This window comes from Girardinichthys multiradiatus, chromosome 20 (genome assembly GCF_021462225.1).
Source record: "Girardinichthys multiradiatus isolate DD_20200921_A chromosome 20, DD_fGirMul_XY1, whole genome shotgun sequence".
Taxonomy (NCBI): Eukaryota; Metazoa; Chordata; class Actinopteri; order Cyprinodontiformes; family Goodeidae; genus Girardinichthys; species Girardinichthys multiradiatus.
Window position 1 is genome coordinate 2,775,777 of NC_061812.1, and position 20,657 is coordinate 2,796,433.

Sequence of the window (20,657 nt, forward strand, 5' to 3'; positions counted from 1 at the left end):
TAACTCCAAAAAACATCGGAAGTAAAGAATAAAATACACGATCCAGATTAAAATAGGGCCCCACGATACCAGGAAATTATTTCATCACTATGGCTGAAAATGGCTGTGATGGTGTTTGTTGTTATTAATCCACATTTGTCCTGACACAGTTTCCCCCACCATGGGAAAGTCTGGTCCACATGGAGACCAGATTCAGTCTGGAAGAAACTGACATGTCCAGAAATGCCACTAGAGGGCCTAAATGAGCATTGATGCTGTCAACGGGCAGTTACCTGAACACCTGACAGTCAGTAAGAACAGAGTGGAGGACAGCAGACACAGAGGAGGCCTCCTGCATCGTGAGGAAACCAACACTCTTAATGTCACCCTGCATGTGCTCCAAATCATACTGGACTCAACCCGTCCTTCAGGACGCTGACCTTGGTTCCAGTTCCTCTCAGTGACGGTATGATGAGGCTGCAGCATTTATACACTTTAGCTGCTCAATCATGCCTATCTGACTGCACAAAGTGATGAGAAAAATTATTCAGAAGAACAGAAGGTAAAACCACATAAAACAAAAACACAAGTAAAATCTGCAGATCATGCTTCACTACGAGAAAATTTGCTTGCATACGCTTGTGTGTTTTTTTTTATCCTATGTTCATCACCTGGGTTGAACTTCTGAGACAACCAGTCGTGGAGATAAGCCTTAAATTCAGACAAATCCAATAAATGATGACAACACACGACATATTGAACTCATTTTTTCAGCAACAGTAACTCTCAGTCTCTCAGATGGTTGGAGCTCTCTGAGGTTTGCAGAGATTCATGTCTGCCCAGCTGTCCTACGGTCCCACCAACAGCTGCACAGTATCAGGAAACAGGCAATAACCTTGCTGCATGCAACGCTGACCACATGAACAATACTTAAACAGATACAGTGATAATGCATTCCTGCTATGGGTTCGGTGCTGGTCTGGGATTAGTCTCTGCAGATGGAGACGAAATCTGAAAAGCATCGTTTCCATTCCTGCCTAATGGCCCAGCTGCCTGGCCTGGCACACAGAGCATGAATGTTTGGTACAAACAGCTGTGAGCAGCTTCAACTTCCATGCAGGCAGACATGGTCAAACTGAAGCAATCTGTGTGAAACGGTAGAAAATAAATGAATAAATAAACATTAACAAACAAAATACAAATGTTTTCATCATTGTATATGCAAGAATGTCTCATATATGTTTTTTCATGTATACAATGATCCACTAGGAGAATTATCTGGACTCCAGCCCAGGCAGAACCAGAATAAGGCTCAGAGGTTCTGATGTGTGTGTGCGTGTATGAAGCAGACAAGAGAGACGCTGCTGTCTGGATGGTGAAGCTCCAAAGTTTGCCTTTGAAAGTTAACATTTTGGGCTTTATGAGGAAGTTTATGTCTCAGCCATGGCAATAACGAAGACCAGAACTTTAAAGCCCAGAACCGTGAACTTCTGACCGCGGTGAAGTTAGTTTAAGGCTGGATGTTGGATCTTCGTGGTCCATGGATTCAGCGGGTCTTCCTCCCGTTTGATCCGATGCAGACAGTCTGATTACTGGCAGCTGCTCTCTGCCTGCTCCCTCCTCCTGCAGATGCTGGTTCTCTGAAGGACCGTCAATAAATGTCAGAACCAAACACGCTGTTTCATGGTGGTTTTTTGTGCGACTGATCAGCTGATTTTATGTGTGATCAGCTGGTTTAGGATGTTATTAAATACAGCGCCCCCTACCTGCGTAATTCAGAAAGCCGATGTTTCCTTTTTCTTTTGGTTTATGATTAGTAAATAGTAAAATTATATTTGGTTTGACCCGCTCTAGCCATTGTGGTCCTTAATATTATTGTAGTTGCTCTTAGTTTTATTACCTTCTCCCTGAACTGCCTCTTGGAAAAACCTTCTCATTTCTCCTGGTCCAGCAGCCAATCAGTGGACAGCAGTCTGTTCACGTCACATGTCGTCCCAACTCAGACCCGGTCGGACCTGCTCAGGAACAGGGACCAAAAAAGGAGGTACCATTACAGGAAAACCTGTAATGGAAATGCTCGCAAAGCGGGCCGAGTGGAGCAGCGCCGGGCTAAGAGGAGCCAGTGGAAAACAGGGCATTTGAGTAGGCAGGTAACTGTAGACCTTGGATGATGAACCTGGAGATGATCATTGGCTGAATTCTGGCCTCTTTCTTTGATGAATCTGTAGTTTTCCATTCTCTTTGACACCTCGACGGTTTTAGCTGAGCAGCCCATCATTTCCTGCTCTTCTTTATTTGCTTCCCCTCTCCAGTCGACTTTCTAACCAAATACCCTGTTCTTCTCAGCAATGTCTGGATATTTACTCAGATCTTCAGAGAGGAACTTTGCAAACTGCTTCAGAACAATTAATGATTTAATTACAATCAGCTGCATGGAGTCCTGACTCTGAGCTCGGTGTATAACTTTCACCTAAACAAAGATTCATCAGGTAAGTGATGTTGGGTTGCTGTTATTTTAAACACAACTGTCTGTAATTAGGTAATAGTGGCAACGCACCGATCCAGCTTCTACGGACCAATACCGATGTCTAGTATTCTTTGAGGTCTGATGCACACACTCATATTGTGACAGTGATAAATTTGGATATATGGTGCAACCACAGTCCCGTCGGGTTGAGGTCTTGACTTTGACTAGGCCATTGAAGCACCTTGATTCTTTTCTTTTTCCGACATTCTGCTGCCAACGACTTTTTAATGATTATATCTGAGATTATTTCTGCCGTCTACAGATTTGAAATAAGCCTGACTGCTTTATCTCTATAAAACAGATTCTCCAGAGTAAAACAGGGCAGAAAATAAAAAAACAAATGCACTTTCTTCTTTGAAGCACACTGTGTATGACATGGCAGAAATGTATTGGTCTGGTCCATTGTGTGAAGGAGCCTGGGACCTTCTGGTAAAGGATTTCCAGAGTTTTCCGAAGGGGCCCAGGGCTAGACGGCAGCCGGGTTAAATTTCCAGATGACTGTTATTCCACGCGGAGCTGATGGAAACATGGCAGCAGCCTAACTTATAATGCAGCCCTATCAGAGAGACAGACGGAGACAGAGAGATCCCAGTTTGATACCAGATGGACCTGATTGGTTGTACTGGGTCTGAATTCAGAGATGAAATCTTCAGTGTAGGATGAATTAAAGCACGATAAAAACTGTTTTATCATGAGGGGACTCTAATGTGAGGAGGTAGAAAGTTTTCCTGGTTTTAGTTTGTCGTCACAAAGAAACTGGAAAACGTGTTTTCAACAAATCATTTAAGAAACTCAAATCTCTATAAGGAAACATCTGTCAATAATTAGGACTGCTGCTCTAAATGAAAAGGCACATTTTACATCAAATCAACCGACAAGTTAGGCCTCATTATATCGACCATCGGCCTAGACAGATCGCCGAGGAGGCCTGTATGGCAGCGAGAAGGTGAAGTTGACTCAAACCATTCAGGTCAGAACTTTGACTTCTTCTGGACATCTTAGAACCAAGGTGGGATGAAGAGGTTGAAGTCCACTCACCGCTGAGTCACGGTCCACTAATGAAAGGCTTCATTAAGAGACGCAGACATCATCTCTGACTTATCTGCATGGGAGAAGAAGCCATATCGGTCAACTTGTAATCCACAGAATCAACAAGTTCAGCTTCCTGTGCAGGAACAGAGACTTCAGGAGAAGGATAGATCTCCAGATTAGAGATTAAGGTTCAACGTGGCTCCTTTAAAACGGGACATAAAGCTTCTAGTTTCCTTCTAGGTTCCTTCAATGTGAAAAGTATTCAATTAAAAGTTTTTTTATTCATTGTGTTTTAATGAAAGAAAGTTTATTCACAGGAGTTTGCAGCACAGACAATGTATTTTCCCTCCTCCACAGCAGCGACAGACATTAAAGCTGGATCTACATCAGGCTGAAGGATCTGGACAGAAGAAGCTGGATATCAGGTAATCCTGTTAGTGGAAAACCCACTCAGCAACTGTACAGGCCCATCTGCAACACCTGAACCCAGACTGATCTACCAAAGATTATCCATCTGAGTCAGACAGTAAAAACTAGCTGCGCACACACACACACACACACACACACACACACAGAGTAGCAGCGAGATGAATCATTATCTTCAGTATTTTTCCATCTGTTGTTTGCCAGGTTCTGCAGACTGGGTCATACAATCCAGATGTGGTTTGGCCTCAGATTTAGAGCAAATCAGAGCAGAGCAGAAGCTTTCGAGCAGATTGTGGTTAAAAAGATGAAGAATGCACAAGAATCCTTCAGCACTTCGTGTTAGATTGCACACACTGATACTGTAATGACAATAAAGCTGTGATGCCCTATTTCCACCTGAGCATTTCAATCCGGTTGAGGTCTGGACTTTGACTAGGCCATTGTAACACCTTGATTCTCTTCTTTTTCAGCCTTTCTTCTGCTGTAGATCTGCTGTAGTGTTTGGGATTAGGCTTCAGCTGTTGGACACATGGTCTCACATTAGACTTTTATATACAGAGGACTTCATAGTTCACCCAATGATTGCAAGATGCACAAATCATCAGCACACCACCACTGTGCTTGGCAGGTGGTATTGTTGTTCCAGAAGTCTTGCTCTAACATCCAGATGCAGCTTTAAAACTTGCAGCCATCTTGCTTTTAGAAAGAAGAGGCGTTCTGATTTAATTTGTGCTTGATCTGCTGGACGTCTACTCCTGGGAAGATTGGTGGCTGTCTGAGATGTTTTCATCTTCAGGAATAATCTTTCTATCGGTACAACGATGGACTTCAGATAGTTTGGAGATGACCTGATAACCCTTCCTAGATTGATGGCAGCAACAGTTGCTTCTCTAAGGTTATTACTGATGTTTTCCCAGCCTGGCAGTAGGTTAACACACACCTGTTTGCTCCTGAGCAGCAAAATGATAAATTTATAGTACGTGAAATTACCTTGATGGTTCAGCTGCATCAGCCATAAGAAACACTTGAGTTTGTCATGTTGTGCTGAGGTTGTGCAGGACCAAAATGCAAGCAGGAGTGTGGGAGCCACATGATGAGCAGAAGCTTTTAATGATGTTAAAACTGAACGGGTAAATTACACGGAGAACAGGATATGGAGCAAAGGCAGCGACAAGGAAGACAGTCATGGGCTATGCATGATACTCAGGATCGCAGAGGCAACAGACATAGAGCAGGTAGTTAATAGGCCAGCAATGAAAGCCAGAGAGTTTAAATACAGAGGCAGGGTGGGGGAATGACCAATGAACTGAGAGGGCTTCCAGTCGGTCCATCAACGTGAACGGCTGTGCTGTGAGAGAGCTCCCGAAAGGACCATAGCAATTACTGATCTAACCACGTTTAAACGATAGAATTAATCTGATAATTGAGAAGAAAGAAGCAGCGGAGAGAAGAACACTACACCCTGTGCCCAAGATTGGACAAAGAGTGAATGCACCAAGAGACCAGAGTGAAAACCATGCGCTAGCGGCTAAAAAAAGTAAAACAAAAAGCTAAAAGTAAGACGTGAAACTAAAGGTTATCTTACAAGAACTGAGAGACATCGACAAGAAAACAAAGACAACTAGAAGGCCTCAGGGAAGAGCTAAACAAAGTTAATAGTAGACTGGAAGAAGCTGAGGAGAGGATTGAAAACAGGAGAATCTAAAACATGGAGGAAGCTACGATCGAACATGTACAGCTGCATATAAAGTTGAGGGAGAAGATGGTGGATTCTGAGAGCCGCTCTAGGAGGGAAAATATCAGCATTTAGGGCGTTCCGGGATCATCCCAACGAGATTCTTCATCAATGTGTGCTTTTGTTGAGACACTTCTGTGTAAAGGCTTGGAATTGGAAAGCATGCAGATTAACATTAAACGGGCCCGTCATCGTGGGTCCCCAAGCCCCATAAGAGGCTCCAGCATGCTCTATGGTGGTTCCGCTTTTAAACTTCAAGATTAAAGAACAAATACTTCTCAAAGTATTTGATTATCCTCCTCTTATCCTTAAGAAATGAAGAGAAGTGGCAAGATTCTGAAAGAAAATCATTTTTAGCTTCAAACCCTCTACCCAGCCAGCCTGAAAGTAAAGTTCACGGACGGAGATAAAATCTACACCACCACATGAAGCGACCGAGGATATGTCCAGAAGAGGATACGCTGTCAAGATCATCAAACCACCCGAAACAATCGGGAAGCAATTTCAGCAGCTAACCTGAACCAGAGTGACCAGAGGAAGAGGCAGTAGTGCAGCGAAACCAGGAGTTGGACCACTTGTTTGCTGAATATTGGACCATTTGGACGCCACTATGCCTTTCCAACGTCATCGGCCATTTTGTACTGCAGGATAGTCTGTCCTACAAAATCCAGCGGCCCCTGCGGCTAATATGACGGGGCCGTCCCAGGTCTGACGTCACAGGAGGCAATATAGGAAGGCGAACGTTTGAAAGAAGCGCTTTCACGTTGGATACCGGACCAACATCTGAAGCATCTCTCTTTGGAGAAGAAGAGGTCCCACGTGGAGTCTTCATTTATTCTCCTTCGTTGGCCAACGAAAAATTCATGGAAGAGGTTTCTGGAATGAGAAGGCCAGAAATTTCACTTTGCCGATCGAAGACGTGAGTTTAACATGTAACCAAAACCACAGAGTTTCAAGGAGACGCAACTTGCTTGGTTCTAGTCAACTGCTGACGGTCAGATCATGTTTTTCCTTTTCGCCAAGGAGGCCAAAGGACGAAGATTGACCGCTCTTCTTGAAGTTAACTGTGGACGCACGTTAACTTCCAACTTTCCCCCTCCTTCTCTCTCCCTCTGCTGAGAGGAGACATCAACAAGTAAAATCCATCCTTTATCTTTATTTCTATCTTAGAAATAGTCTGGGCAGGTTAGAGGAGGTTTTAGTGCGATTAGATTCGCCATTTAATCTAATGTGTTCTGAATGATATGTGCATGTAACCTTTTATTGAAACTTTGATGTGCTGTGTTGGATGCATGGAAGCCGCTGTGCTACCCAGCTGTGGGTGTTTCGCGGGGTTGTTTAACACTTGAGAGCAAGCGCAAGTGCGCTGTGGAACTGGAATGTTATAATAACCTCAAGGGGAAATTCACCATTTTCTTTGTCTTCAACTTTACTGCTTGCTAGCTTGCCGCCAAAAGTTTTATAACTCTTTGTGTGCTCACCCCCGCCCAGAGTTGGGGGATGTCTTATGACTGAGTATAACTGAGTTACAGTTTGAGCTGCGCTCCCAACCTCCACTCACCACCACACCCCTTTGTCATATTATCATTTTTGTCATAACTGCTGGTTTGATCCCATACGCACCCACTGCTGTTTTGCTTTATTTTGTTTAGTTAGATATTTTACCCCTTTTTGTGTAGAACGTCACATGTTTGAGTAGGTGAAGATTATTAAATCGGAAGAGCAGATTGTATCAGGCTGTGATTTAATAAATATCCACATAGATAAAGAGAAGTCGTTTGGGTTTATTTTGAGCAAGAGTGATTCTTCAGTCAAAATAAGGTTAAAAGTTCCAAACGTTTCGGAAGAAACGGTCGATTAAACAGTGACATCTCTGGTAATAGTTATTAATTATTACTGAGTATTTAACGGTTGTAATTATCAAAGGCGTTGAGCCACAATTACAACACCAGAAGACATCTCTGGTCTCGATTTATAAATGAGGATTTTTGGTTAAGAAATTAATTTAGTCAAATTATGATTTTTAATTATATCAGTCAGTCAGTCAGTCAGTCATTTTCTACCGCTTATTCCATAGTGGGTCACGGGGGAGCTGGTGCCTATCTCCAGCAGTCTATGGGCGAGAGGCAGGGTACACCCTGGACAGGTCGCCAGTCCATCGCAGGGCAACACACAAACAACCAAGCACACACTCATTCATACACCTAAGGTCAATTTAGAGTGACCAATTAACCTAACAGGCATGTCTTTGGACTGTGGGAGGAAGCCGGGGTACCCGATGAGAACCCACGCATGCACGGGGAGAACATGCAAACTCCATGCAGAAAGACCCCAGGCCAGGAATTGAACCCAGGACCTTCTTGCTGCAAGGCAACAGTGCTACCAACTGCGCCACCGTGCATTATTGATAAATATGAATTAATCAATAATCATAATTCCAACACCAGGATACAAAGAAAGGCTCCTGCTTTCAGGAGAACTGCAGCTACCTCTTCAGGAAACTGATGTTTTACTTTGACTATATTAAGAAATTAGTACCCCTCCTTGAACTGCCACCTTAACGTGGTGGAGGGGTTTGAGTGCTCGAATGATCCTAGAGGCTATGTTGTCTGGGGCCTAAATGCCCCTGGTAGGGTCTCCCATGGCAAACAGACTCTGGGTGACGGGTCAGACAAAGAGTGGTTCAAGAACCCCTCTTGACGACTACTAAATCGAAGCACATGACGTCGCCCTGTACAGCGGAGCCGGGGTCTCACCCTGGAGCCAGGCCTGGGGTCGGGACTTGTCGGAGAGCGCCCGGTGGCTGGGTTGCTCCTCGCGGGACCCGGCCGGGCCAAGCCAGAACGACAGACGGGAGGCCATCCCCCAGTGGGCCCACCACCTGCAGGGGGAACCGTGAGGTACCGGTGCAAAGAGGATTGGGTGGCGGACGAAGGTGGAGACCTCAGCGGCCCGATCCCCGGATGCTTAGCCTGGCTCTAGGGACGTGGAATGTCACCTCGCCCGGGGGGATGGAGCCTGGGCTTCTGCGGGAGGTCGAGAAATATCGACTAGAAATAGTCGGGCTCGCCTCCACGCACAGCGTGGGCTCTGGAACCCATCTCCGTGAGAGGGGCTGGACTCTCTTCTACTCTGGAGTGGCCCACGGGGAGAGGCGGCGGGTTGGGGTGGGTTTGCTTGTTGCCCCCCAGCTCAGCTGTCTCGTGTTGGGGTTTACCCCAGTGGATGAGAGGGTCACATCCCTGCGCCTTCGAGTTGGGGACAGGTCTCTGACTGTCGTTTAGGCCTATGGGCCGAGTGGTAGTGCGAAGTACCTGGCCTTAATGGCATCCCTGTCGGGGGTGCTGGATAGTGCCCCTCCCAGGGACTCCATTATTCTGCTGGGGGACTTCAACACCCATGTGGGAAACGACAGTGACAACTGGAGAGGCGGGATTGGGAGGAATGGCTTCCCCGATCTGAATCCGAGTGGTGTTTTGTTATTGGACATCTGTGCTAGTCACAGATTGTCCACAATGAACACCATGTTCAAACATAAGAGCGTCCATCAGTGCACTTGGCACCAGGATACCCTAGGCAGGAGGTCAATGATCGACTTTGTTGTCGTATCATCAGACCTTCGGCCGCCTGTTTTGGACACTCGGGTGAAGAGAGGGGCTGAGCTGTCCACTGATCACCACCTGGTGGTGAGTTGGATCCGCTGGAGGAGGAGAAAGCCGGACAGACCTGGCAGGCCCAAGCGCATAGTGAGGGTCTGCTGGGAACCTCTGGCGGAGCCCTTGGCCAGGGATGTATTTGACTCTCACCTCCGGGAGAGCTTTGGCCAGGTTCCAGGGGATGTTCGTAGCTGCCGCCGTAAGGTCTGCGGGGCCTGTTGCGGCGGCATCCCCGAACCCGGTGGTGGACACCGGCAGTAAGGGATGCTGTCAAGCTGAGGAAGAAGTCCTATTGGCTGTGGTTGGCTTGTGGGACTCCTGAGGCGGCTGACGGGTACCGTGAGGCCAAGTGTGCCTGGGAGAGGTTCGGTGAGGCCACGGAGAAGGACTACCGGTTGGCCTCAAAGAGATTCTGGCAAACCGTCCAGCGCCTTAGGAGGGGAAAGCAGTGCTTTGCCAACACTGTTTACAGTGGGGGTGGGACTCAATCCTGCCATCACGCATTCCCTGGTGGAAGCTTAGGCTGGGGACTCGGGGTTGGACTCTTTTGTCACCCAGGCTGAAGTCACCGAGGTGGTGAAAAAGCTCCGCGGTGGCAAGGCTTTGGGGGTGGATGAGATCCGCCCTGAGTACCTCAACTCTCTGAATGTTGTGGGGCTGTCATGGTTGACACGCGTCTTCAACATTGCGTGGCGGTCGAGGACAGTGCCTCTGGACTGGCAGACTGGGGTGGTGGTTCCCCTTCATAAGAAGGGTGACCGGAGGGTGTGTTCCAACTACAGGGGGATCACACTCCTCAGCCTCCCTGGTAAGGCCTACGCCAGGGTATTGGAGAGGAGAGTCCGGCCGATAGTCGAACCCCGGCTTCAGGAGGAGCAGTGTGGTTTTCGTCCCGGCCGTGGAACACTGGACCAGCTCTATACCCTCTACAGGGTACTCGAGGGTTCATGGGAGTTTGCCCTACCGGTCCACATGTGTTTTGTGGACCTGGAGAAAGCATTCGACTGTGTCCCTCGTGATGCCCTGTGCGGGGTGCTCCAGGAGTATGGAGTCAGGGAACCCTTTATTAGGGGCCATCTGGTCTCTGTAAAAGCGGAGCAGGCGTTTGGTCCGCATTTCCGGCACTAAGTCGGACCTGTTCACGGTGCATGTTGGACTCCGGCAGGGCTGCCCTTTGTCACCGGTCCTGTTCATAACTTTTATGGACAGGATTTCTAGGCGCAGCCAAGGGCCGGAGGGGGTCTGGTTTGGGGACCAGAGGATTTTGTCTTTTCTTTTTGCAGATGACGTGGTCCTGCTGGCCCCCTCTAGCCAAGACCTACAGCATTCGCTGTGGTGGTTCGCAGCCGAGTGTGAAGCGGCTGGGATGAAGATCAGCTCCTCCAAGTCCGAGGCCATGTTTCTCGACCGGAAAAGGGTGGCTTGTCCTCTTCAGGTTGGAGGGGAGTTCCTGCCTCAAGTGGAGGAGTTTAAGTATCTCGGGGTCTTGTTCACGAGTGAGGGAAGAATGGAGCGGGAGATCGACAGACGGATCGGTGCGGCTGCCACAGTAATGGGGGCGCTGTGCCGGTCCGTTGTGGTGAAGAGAGAGCTGAGCCGAAAAGCGAAGCTCTCGATTTACCGGTCGGTCTACGTTCCTACCCTCACCTATGGCCATGAACTTTGGGGCATGACCGAAAGAACGAGATTAGTATCTCTTCCTGTCAAAAAAAAAAGTCGCTAAATTGTCAATTTAGAAGATAAATTATCAAAACTTCAACAGGGAAATTCAAAAAATATGAATGAGGAGATCAAATCTGAAATAAAACAACTGAAAAAAGAAATAGGTGACATTACTACAATGGAGGTACAAAAAACTGATTTTAAATAAACAACAGTATTATGAGGCAGGCGAGAGATCCCTAAAACTTCTCTGTTACAAGCTTAGGAAACAAAGGGCTGAAAGAACCATCCACAATATCAGGAACCCCATGGTTAATAACATTAAAAGGGAACAAGATAAAATTAAACTACGATATAAAGCTTTACTCACATGCCACAGTAGATAATAATCAGGATATAGATGCTTTTCTTTCACAGCTAAATTTACCAACATTGACAGAAGAGCAAAACCATAGACTTATTTCCCCAATAACCACAGAGGAAATCCACCTGGCAAAAGGGATGATTTGGTCCTGAGTGGTATAAAATAATGGAGAGTTGCCATTCTCCAACTTTACGGAAGACATTCACCAGGAAACAATCATTTCCATCATCCCAAAGGAAGAAAGGACAGATCAGAATGTAGCAATTATGATTTCTACATAAATGCAAACAGATTGATTCCAAAATGTTTGCAGAAAACATCGTACCTTTTTTATACAGAATGACCAGACTGGATTCATTAAACAGAGACAGACCTAAGACAGCATGAGGAGAGTGCTACAGGTAATGCAACAAGCTGTACAGAAAAAATAGAGACCTTGGTGATGAGTTTAGATGTGGAAAAGATGTGGTGAGTGAGGTTCAAAGTGCTCAACAAATTTGGCTTTCATAAATCTACAGTTGATACTATTGAGGGGTTATACAACAAGCCAGTGGCACAAATGAAGATGAATGGGGACCTCACTGAGTCAATAGCACTAGAAAGAGGAGTGAGACAAGGGTGTAATTTATCTGCACTTGTTCTTGTCTTAAACATTGAACCACTTGGCCAGTGGATCAGGCAAAGACAAGATAGGAACCGAACCGAAACTGGCTTTATTCCCTGAACTACATGTAATCCTACTCAGATATAACCAAACATTATGCAGATGTTTGATGATTTTGGCACTTTTTCAAGTATTAACCTTAAAGTATGACCCTCCCCAAACCATTAGAGACCATTATAAATGGAAATGGGATGTAGAATCTATCACATATCTAGGAGTTTTACTTCATAGGGATTTCACAAAGATGTTTGATGTTAATTATGGACCTCTGAATGCAAAAATAACATCTGACCCTTTTAAGATCTATACTCTAGGACTGTTTCTATTAGAATGAACATCCTTCCCCAATGTTATATTTCTTTCAATGTTTGCCATTCCTATACCCCAAAAACAAATACATAGAATGGGACAAAATTCTATCAAGGCTTCTATGGAAAGACAAAAAGCCCAGAGTGAAATTTAAAACTTTAAAAATAAAGAAGGAAAGGGGTGGTATGAGCCTCCCATGTATCAGGAATATCATTATGCTGCCCAGCTGAGGCCTCTGGTATGTGTGCTCTCCGGTTTACACAGCAGGATGGACAGATCTCCAACAACTAGAGGGATACCACTTAAAGCTTTCACAGCAGACACTAAATTGCAATCTAAACTCAACCTTTCAACCAAGTGCACAACAATAACAGCTGGGAATGAAAAAATGTAACTATGTGGTTTAGAAGAAGAATCTAAAATTCTACAATGGTCTGCATATGACTCCGAATTCACCCCCAACAAATATGAAGATCGATTCAAAACATGGATTACTAAAGGGTTAACCAGCTATAACTCATTTGTCCACAGGGGGCTCTCCAAACGTTGGATCTTCTGAGGCAAAAACATGGGTTGAGCTCTAAGGATTTTTTAAGAACCCAGCAGGTCTGGCAGTATTTCAACCAGAACATTAAAATACCTTCATCTGACCAAAGACTAATACACACATTTATGTCACTAATACAATCAGAGGAAATGCAGTGGATTTCAACTTGTTTAAATATCTGGCATGAATTCTGTGGGAAAAATATTATATGAGTCTTTATTAAACCAACTCAAAAACGACACAGAGGAGAGTAGAAAATGTGTTCTCATTTGTCTTCCTCTTCTCTTTTCAAACTGTGCATCTAGGTAACATAGTGCTAGACAACCTCAGCAGAGGAAGCAAGAAATGACTTTACATTTTATTAGCAGCAAGTAAAAAGGTCATCACCAGGTCTGACTCAAGAATGAACATCCAACAAATGAGGACTGGATCATCATTATACAAAAAATGTAGAAAATGGAAAAAGTGTCTTCTCAACTAAAACTGCAAACGGACTCATTTTATAGAATTTGTTCAAAATGGACGGAATATGTCGCGCCTACTAGATCTGATTTTCTGTAAAATTGCTTTGTAAATAATGATGATTACTGAAGATGACGATGCAATGTCAAAAAAGAACCTGCCCAACTGTTTAAATGTTTGTTTTCTGTTCTATTCAGTGAAAACTGAAGAGAAAAACCCCACGAAATGTTTTCTTCTTGTGTATTCCTGTGCTTCTTCAATAAAACAGTACATTAAAAAAGAGAGAGAGTGCTGAGGATCAGCGAAAACCTCAGGATATGACGTTTAACGGAGTTAAAATCTTCATTTGGCAGTTAAATATGAAGGTCAGAAAATAACTATAACTTTTATGTGAATGTTCCTGATTTTTGTATTAAACATTGCATGAAACAATAAAAACTGATAATATTTTGTGTCCCTATTAACCAAAAAGAGGATGATTTCAGGAAAAGAGAAAGAAATGATGCAAAGAAATGTATCTAGTGATACTTTTGATCCAAAACAGATATTATTTAACCGGTGCCACTTGGAGGGAAGTTTTCCTCAGCAACAATCAGAGATTTATTTTAGAGTATGTCGCTAGCTGCTAATTTGTAACTAAAAATTAAAACCAATGCACATTTGGTGGTTTTACTCCTGGCTTTTAGACCCTTCAGTCCTGGTTACACATCATTTCCTCTCAGATTATTTTCCCATTATTTATTGGAGTAGGTCGGTACCTCGACAGGAAGCTGCTGAGGCTCTGCAGGTCGTTGGAGTCCAGCACCAGGTTCAGGTCGCTGATTTTCCGCTCAGTTCTTGATCCGTCCTGCAGAAATCACACCATCAGTAAAAACGTCTGATATTTGGTCCAGTTTGCAGGCAGGTTCAGCTTTGGTTCTGTTTGCACAAGTAAAAAATAAACTTTAATTCTCCCAAATTTTTATTGAATTAGAAAAAACATTATTTCTGAAACTATTTCATAATTCAAACCAGCTGAGTTCACACAGGCAGGATGCTCCTGCTGCATCTGCAGAATAAACATTAATAATCTGAACTGTGGATGTAATATGAGGATATTCTGACATGCAGATGTAAAACGACACATTCAGGTGTAATTGGGCCTGCATGCAGCCCTGCTGCTGGGCTTCATTAGGACCGAATCCATCTGTGTTGGTGGAACATCTATGACCCTTCACGCCACATAGAGGGGACAGATGTAGACAGAGATGTCTGTGCAAATATGATGCTATCAGAGGTCAGAGGTCGCGACAGAAGGACAGCCTGGGAAAAAGCTAAAACAGAAAATTAAGAACCTTATCTCCATCTTTTCAAAAGATTTTTCCATGTTTGGAGGACAAATGACTGAAATCTGTAGCAGGTACTAAATGGTTTAGTTAAGTAACCTTTAACCAAGCGGATGAGTTTAAGCATGACGTGATGGCAGATTGGAGGAGATGGATCGACAGATCCGGACTTCATCTGCAGTAGGGAGTGAAGGTTTTCCTCCAATATGTCAAAACACAAAACTCTCCGCTGCTGCAGGTGGGTCATCAGATCTGGACGCCTCCATGTTGATGTTCTCTGTTTGGGAGACGACCTGGGACCGACCCAGAACTCTCTGCAGGAACCAGATATCCTCACTGGCCTGGGAACATTGTTGGATCCCCAGGAGGAGCTGGAGAGTGTTTCTGGAAGGAGGATGTCTGGGTTTCCCACCATGAACCAATGTTGAATTTATAAATGAAATCACCTCTAAGTAAATGAATGACTTTTAATTTTCCATCTGAATGTGTGGAGCTGTTGCGGTTAAAATTTGTCCCACGCAGTTAATAAACATCAGCATGGCTCCTTCGTATCTGAGGAAGATCACATGGAAGATGGCAACCAAACATCTGTTCACATTATTAATCCTGGATTATCCAATCAGATAAGAATTATAAAATGTTGTATTAATTTATAGGGAGATGGCTCTAAATCTGACAGGTAACATCCGGTTTAGCCATAAATATCCTCTGACCATCAGCAGATCCTCCAGCTATTTATGAAACATAATCAAATCACTGACAGGTCCAATTCTTTGTCCCCCCGTCTGGTACTGACTGAATGATCCAAAGTGTATCCTCTACTTTATGACAAAGGTTCTCAGACTGTGGCACAAGCTCCACTGGTGGTTCACTGCCTGCCCGAAGTGGTTCTCAGAAGAAATGGTAGTCTTCATTTTGTGCTTTCAGACACTTGCAATATGTTTAATGAAGGAGATTTTAACTGACATCAATGTGACCAATTTGATTAGGTATAAATTGTTCAAAGGGCATTTTTATTCATTTTTTTCAGCAGCTATCACTTAGTCTGATAAAGAAGGCAGCCATATTGACATTTTTGGTTATTTTTATCTCAGATCTTCCCTCTTGAAAATCTGACTTCATTTATGTTAAATTTTTGTCAAACTTGAAACTTGGACATTTCTACTGCAGCATCTTTTATCAACCATTCAGTGGAAATGGATCAAATCATTGTATTATTTGTTTTCATGACTTGAGGCAGCGACCAGCAGGAGTCCATGTCTACTTGTACTCATGTTTTAAGATGTCCGTCAGGCTGGTGAGACACATTTTTCCTGAGGTTTGAGGAGCATCTGAATTCAGTAAACTAATTATGGCTCTCCATCGCCCTCCGCTGGCTAACCCCATAAACTCTTCATCTGCAGAACTACAGGTCCTTCTCAAAATATTAGCATATTGTGATAAAGTTCATTATTTTCCATAATGTCATGATGAAAATGTAACATTCATATATTTTAGATTCATTGCACACTAACTGAAATATTTCAGGTCTTTTATTGTCTTAATACGGATGATTTTGGCATACAGCTCATGAAAACCCAAAATTCCTATCTCACAAAATTAGCATATCATTAAAAGGGTCTCTAAACGAGCTATGAACCTAATCATCTGAATCAACGAGTTAACTCTAAACACCTGCAAAAGATTCCTGAGGCCTTTAAAACTCCCAGCCTGGTTCATCACTCAAAACCCCAATCATGGGTAAGACTGCCGACCTGACTGCTGTCCAGAAGGCCACTATTGACACCCTCAAGCAAGAGGGTAAGACACAGAAAGACATTTCTGAATGAATAGGCAGTTCCCAGTGTGCTGTATCAAGGCACCTCAGTGGGAAGTAAGTCTGTGGGAAGGAAAAAGTGTGGCAGAAAACGCTGCACAACGAGAAGAGGTGACCGGACCCTGAGGAAGATTGTGGAGAAGGGCCGATTCCAGACCTTGGGGGACCTGCGGAAGCAGTGGACTGAGTCTGGAGTAGAAACATCCAGAGCCACCTGTGCACAGGCGTGTGCAGGAAATGGGCTACAGGTGCCGCATTCCCCAGGTCAAGCCACTTTTGAACCAGAAACAGCGGCAGAAGCGCCTGACCTGGGCTACAGAGAAGCAGCACTGGACTGTTGCTCAGTGGTCCAAAGTACTTTTTTCGGATGAAAGCAAATTCTGCATGTCATTCAGAAATCAAGGTGCCAGAGTCTGGAGGAAGACTGGGGAGAAGGAAATGCCAAAAGGCCAGAAGTCCAGTGTCAAGTACCCACAATCAGTGATGGTCTGGGGTGCCGTGTCAGCTGCTGGTGTTGGTCCACTGTGTTTTATCAAGGGCAGGGTCAATGCAGCTAGCTATCAGGAGATTTTGGAGCACTTCATGCTTCCATCTGCTGAAAAGCTTTATGGAGATGAAGATTTCATTTTTCAGCACGACCTGGCACCTGCTCACAGTGCCAAAACCACTGGTAAATGGTTTACTGACCATGGTATCACTGTGCTCAATTGGCCTGCCAACTCTCCTGACCTGAACCCCATAGAGAATCTGTGGGATATTGTGAAGAGAACGTTGAGAGACTCAAGACCCAACACTCTGGATGAGCTAAAGGCCGCTATCGAAGCATCCTGGGCCTCCATAAGACCTCAGCAGTGCCACAGGCTGATTGCCTCCATGCCACGCCGCATTGAAGCAGTCATTTCTGCCAAAGGATTCCCGACCAAGCATTGAGTGCATAACTGTACATGATTATTTGAAGGTTGACGTTTTTTGTATTAAAAACACTTTTATTTTATTGGTCGGATGAAATATGCTAATTTTGTGAGATAGGAATTTTGGGTTTTCATGAGCTGTATGACAAAATCATCCGTATTAAGACAATAAAAGACCTGAAATATTTCAGTTAGTGTGCAATGAATCTAAAATATAGGAATGTTAAATTTTCATCATTACATTATAGAAAATAATGAACTTTATCACAATATGCTAATATTTTGAGAAGGACCTGTATGTTATAATTTCCTCCTATCAGATGCTTTCCTCTATCAATCTATTGTCTGATGCTGACCCTAAGGTAACAGAGACAGGAAGCGAGATCCTCTTCCTCCATGACACTGGAGCAGCTGTGGCTCAGTACAAAGAGTGGCTGTCTTTCAGAAGGTTGTGAGTTTGATTCTAGATCCAGTGTGGGCTCAGACCAGAACAATGTCCGTATTACAGCAGATGAAGCCCCGGTCCATCGTCTCATCACTAAATAACAAAACCCAAGGATAACTGAAATCCTCCATTTAGGAAAATGTTCAACTTGGAGAAAATACATGATTTTACTTCAGAATGAAATGTGTGATCAAACTGTACATCAGATGCTTGGATGACCAGACGTCTGTAAAATAAGTTGACTGGAAAGAGTTCATCTGCGAGGCTGTGAGAATACGTGACCTCAGACCTGCTCATCACATAACATCAGATAATCTGCCAAACTGATGGAGGATCAGCAGACCAACATAAATACAGCCCCAGAAAGATCCAATAGGCCCAAAAATATTAAAGAACAAGGGGACTGGTCCCAGCACTGAATTAAATGATTAAATGGACAATAAAAAAACCCACCTTGACCTCAGAAAGCTGGAACTCTACCTGGAAGACCAGCTCAGAGCAGCGACCTGACAAACAAAGCAGCTGGACCACTTCCTGGCCACCTAACAGACACACAGAAACATTTAAAACTAGACTTTTATCCAGAAAGACGAGGGATGATTCAGACAAACAGGACATCTAACACATTCTGTCCTGAGCAAATCTGCTGAAAGCGGCTTTTTAAAAGCCCAGTGAGCAGATTAGAGTAACTTGTTTTAAATAATACAGATGAACAAGGAAACACTGAAACTTTTAACATGAGTCTAAAAGATAAACATGTTAAACAGATATATAGGTCACACTCTGGTGGCACTGATCCAGTGACCGACTGTGGTGTATTTCCTCATTTAAAATACTTGACAGCAGATTTGCATCCTTACGGTTCTGCAGAGTCTTTCTGATGCAGCTGTTCAGACTGATGCCATCTATCCTCGTCTGCAGCTTCAGATCCTCCTCCAGCTCCTCCACCTCTTCTTTCAGCCTGGACACCACCATCTCCTCCAGGTCCTGTGTCTGTCCACACAGAAAAGCTCTGCAGAGACAAACATCCCTGTAATGGCTCTCTGGAACTCAAACATGTAACCTGAGGGAAGTAAAATGAGTTAAACTCACAGAGCGTCCTGCATTTGTCCTGTGAACTGGAACGTGATGTCCTTACAGTTGACCTGCTGTTGCTGCTGCAGAGTTTTGATTTCTGCCTGCAGATGCATGATCTGAGCCTCCAGCAGCTTCACCTCCTCAGTGTTCTCACTCATTTTCCTCCCTTTGTTCTGGAGAAACAACAAAACATTCAGATAACAACAAGAGGAACTTGATGACACGGTGAGGAATATAAAATAATCTGCCACAACATTATGACCACAGAAGGTGAAGTAGAAAAACATTTTCAACTTTGCTGCAAAGGCAGTTAGCAGTTAATGAGATTTTGTTAGGAGCAATTTGTTCTATCAATCGATGAGTCTATCACCAAATATATGAATCATGACCTAAAGAATCAGCTCCTTCATACAAGTCAAAATCAGCCTCTTATGTATGTAGGGTGGCCGGGAAAGGAGAGGAGCTCCATCATCCCACAGCAGCTCCAAGCAGAGCTGCTGCTCCTCCATATCTAAGGAAGTCAGCTGAATTTGTTCGTAATCTGATTATGTTGTGTCCTGGATTTACATTCTGAAAATTAGACATGAGCAGGAGACCCAGAATTTGCTGGAGAGATTATATATTGCTTTCAGTCAAGGAACACCTTGGAGTCTCTGATGAGATCTCGGATGGATGGATGGAAGATTGGAGAGACCAATCTTAGACAGATGGATGTGTGGATGGAGTGACAATGTATTGAACAGATGGATGATTGGTTAAATGGATGGACGGATGATATATATATATAGATATATATAGATATTAATCCTAAAGGGAAATTAAATGTTGTGGCTGTTATTCTGCAGGTTTCTTTTAAGAGCTGCTGTAGATGCTGATGTCTGTGGGCAGGAAGGATCTCCTGTAGAGCTCCGTCTTACAGCAGATCTGAAGAAGCCTCTGACTGAAGACACTCTGTTGTTGTAGGGCAGTCTCATGAAGAGGATGCTCAGGGTTCTCCATAATGTTCTTCATTTTATGAAGAATCCTTCTTTCCACAATGATCTCCAGAGGTTCCAGAGGAGTCCCCAGAACAGAACCAGCCTTTTTTATCAGCTTGTTGAGCTTTTTTAAGTCCCTGGTTCTGATGCTGCTTCCCCAGCAGATGATGGAGAAGAGATCTCACTTTCCACAACAGACTTATAGAAGATCTGCATCTTGCTGCAAACACTGAAGGTCCTAATGATGATATATATATATAGCTTATGATCTGTATAAAAATGGCGACTGTAAAAGAAACTCGCTTTTTTTGCAAACATAAACAACGAAAACCAGCTACTTAACACGTCACGTTTGATTTTACACTTAAAAACTGAATTTTATATGTAGTAAATTCGGTCACATTGAAGTTATTTCCAGCCGTTAAAAAGCTAATTTAGAGCTTTTCTTTACCTGGCTCGCCCGTCTCAGCTGGCCTCTGTTTACTGTAGCTGTTCGCAGCGTCCCGCTCTCTGGACTCTACCACCTCCGTCTGAAGAAAGGGGGGAGACGGTGTTGCTGCGGAGACTTTTTAAACCGACTGGGTGTTTCTGTAGATACAAGAACTACGAATGTAAACACAAAACCATCTAAGTGTCATACAATAATGTTTTAATACTGCTAATAAACAGGACAAAACAGACGTTAATCGGGCAGAAATAGATGAAACCCTGTTCCTTCTCAGTAGAGTGGACGCAGGACAAAT

The 20,657-nt window shown here is 44.0% G+C and overlaps 1 protein-coding gene across 3 annotated transcripts in view; it reads right to left on the minus strand.

The window, feature by feature from the left end:
• Positions 1 to 20,519, minus strand: part of LOC124856267 (centromere protein P) — a 117,278-nt gene extending 96,759 nt beyond the window's left edge. For 2 of the 3 annotated variants that reach the window (XR_007035293.1, XR_007035294.1), the window contains exons 1-5: positions 20,366 to 20,502; positions 18,953 to 19,110; positions 18,721 to 18,872; positions 18,314 to 18,402; positions 14,122 to 14,210 (exon numbers count right to left, since the gene is read on the minus strand). Coding sequence is in view for 1 of the 3 variants with exons in the window: in XM_047346569.1 (XP_047202525.1) it covers positions 14,122 to 14,210; positions 18,314 to 18,402; positions 18,721 to 18,872; positions 18,953 to 19,095 (473 nt within the window). In the remaining 2 variants the exon portion in view is untranslated. Of the gene's footprint in view, positions 1 to 14,121; positions 14,211 to 18,313; positions 18,403 to 18,720; positions 18,873 to 18,952; positions 19,111 to 20,365 lie in introns of all 3 variants that reach the window. The other variant, XM_047346569.1, reaches the window with a different exon arrangement.
• Positions 20,520 to 20,657: the final 138 nt, after the last annotated feature.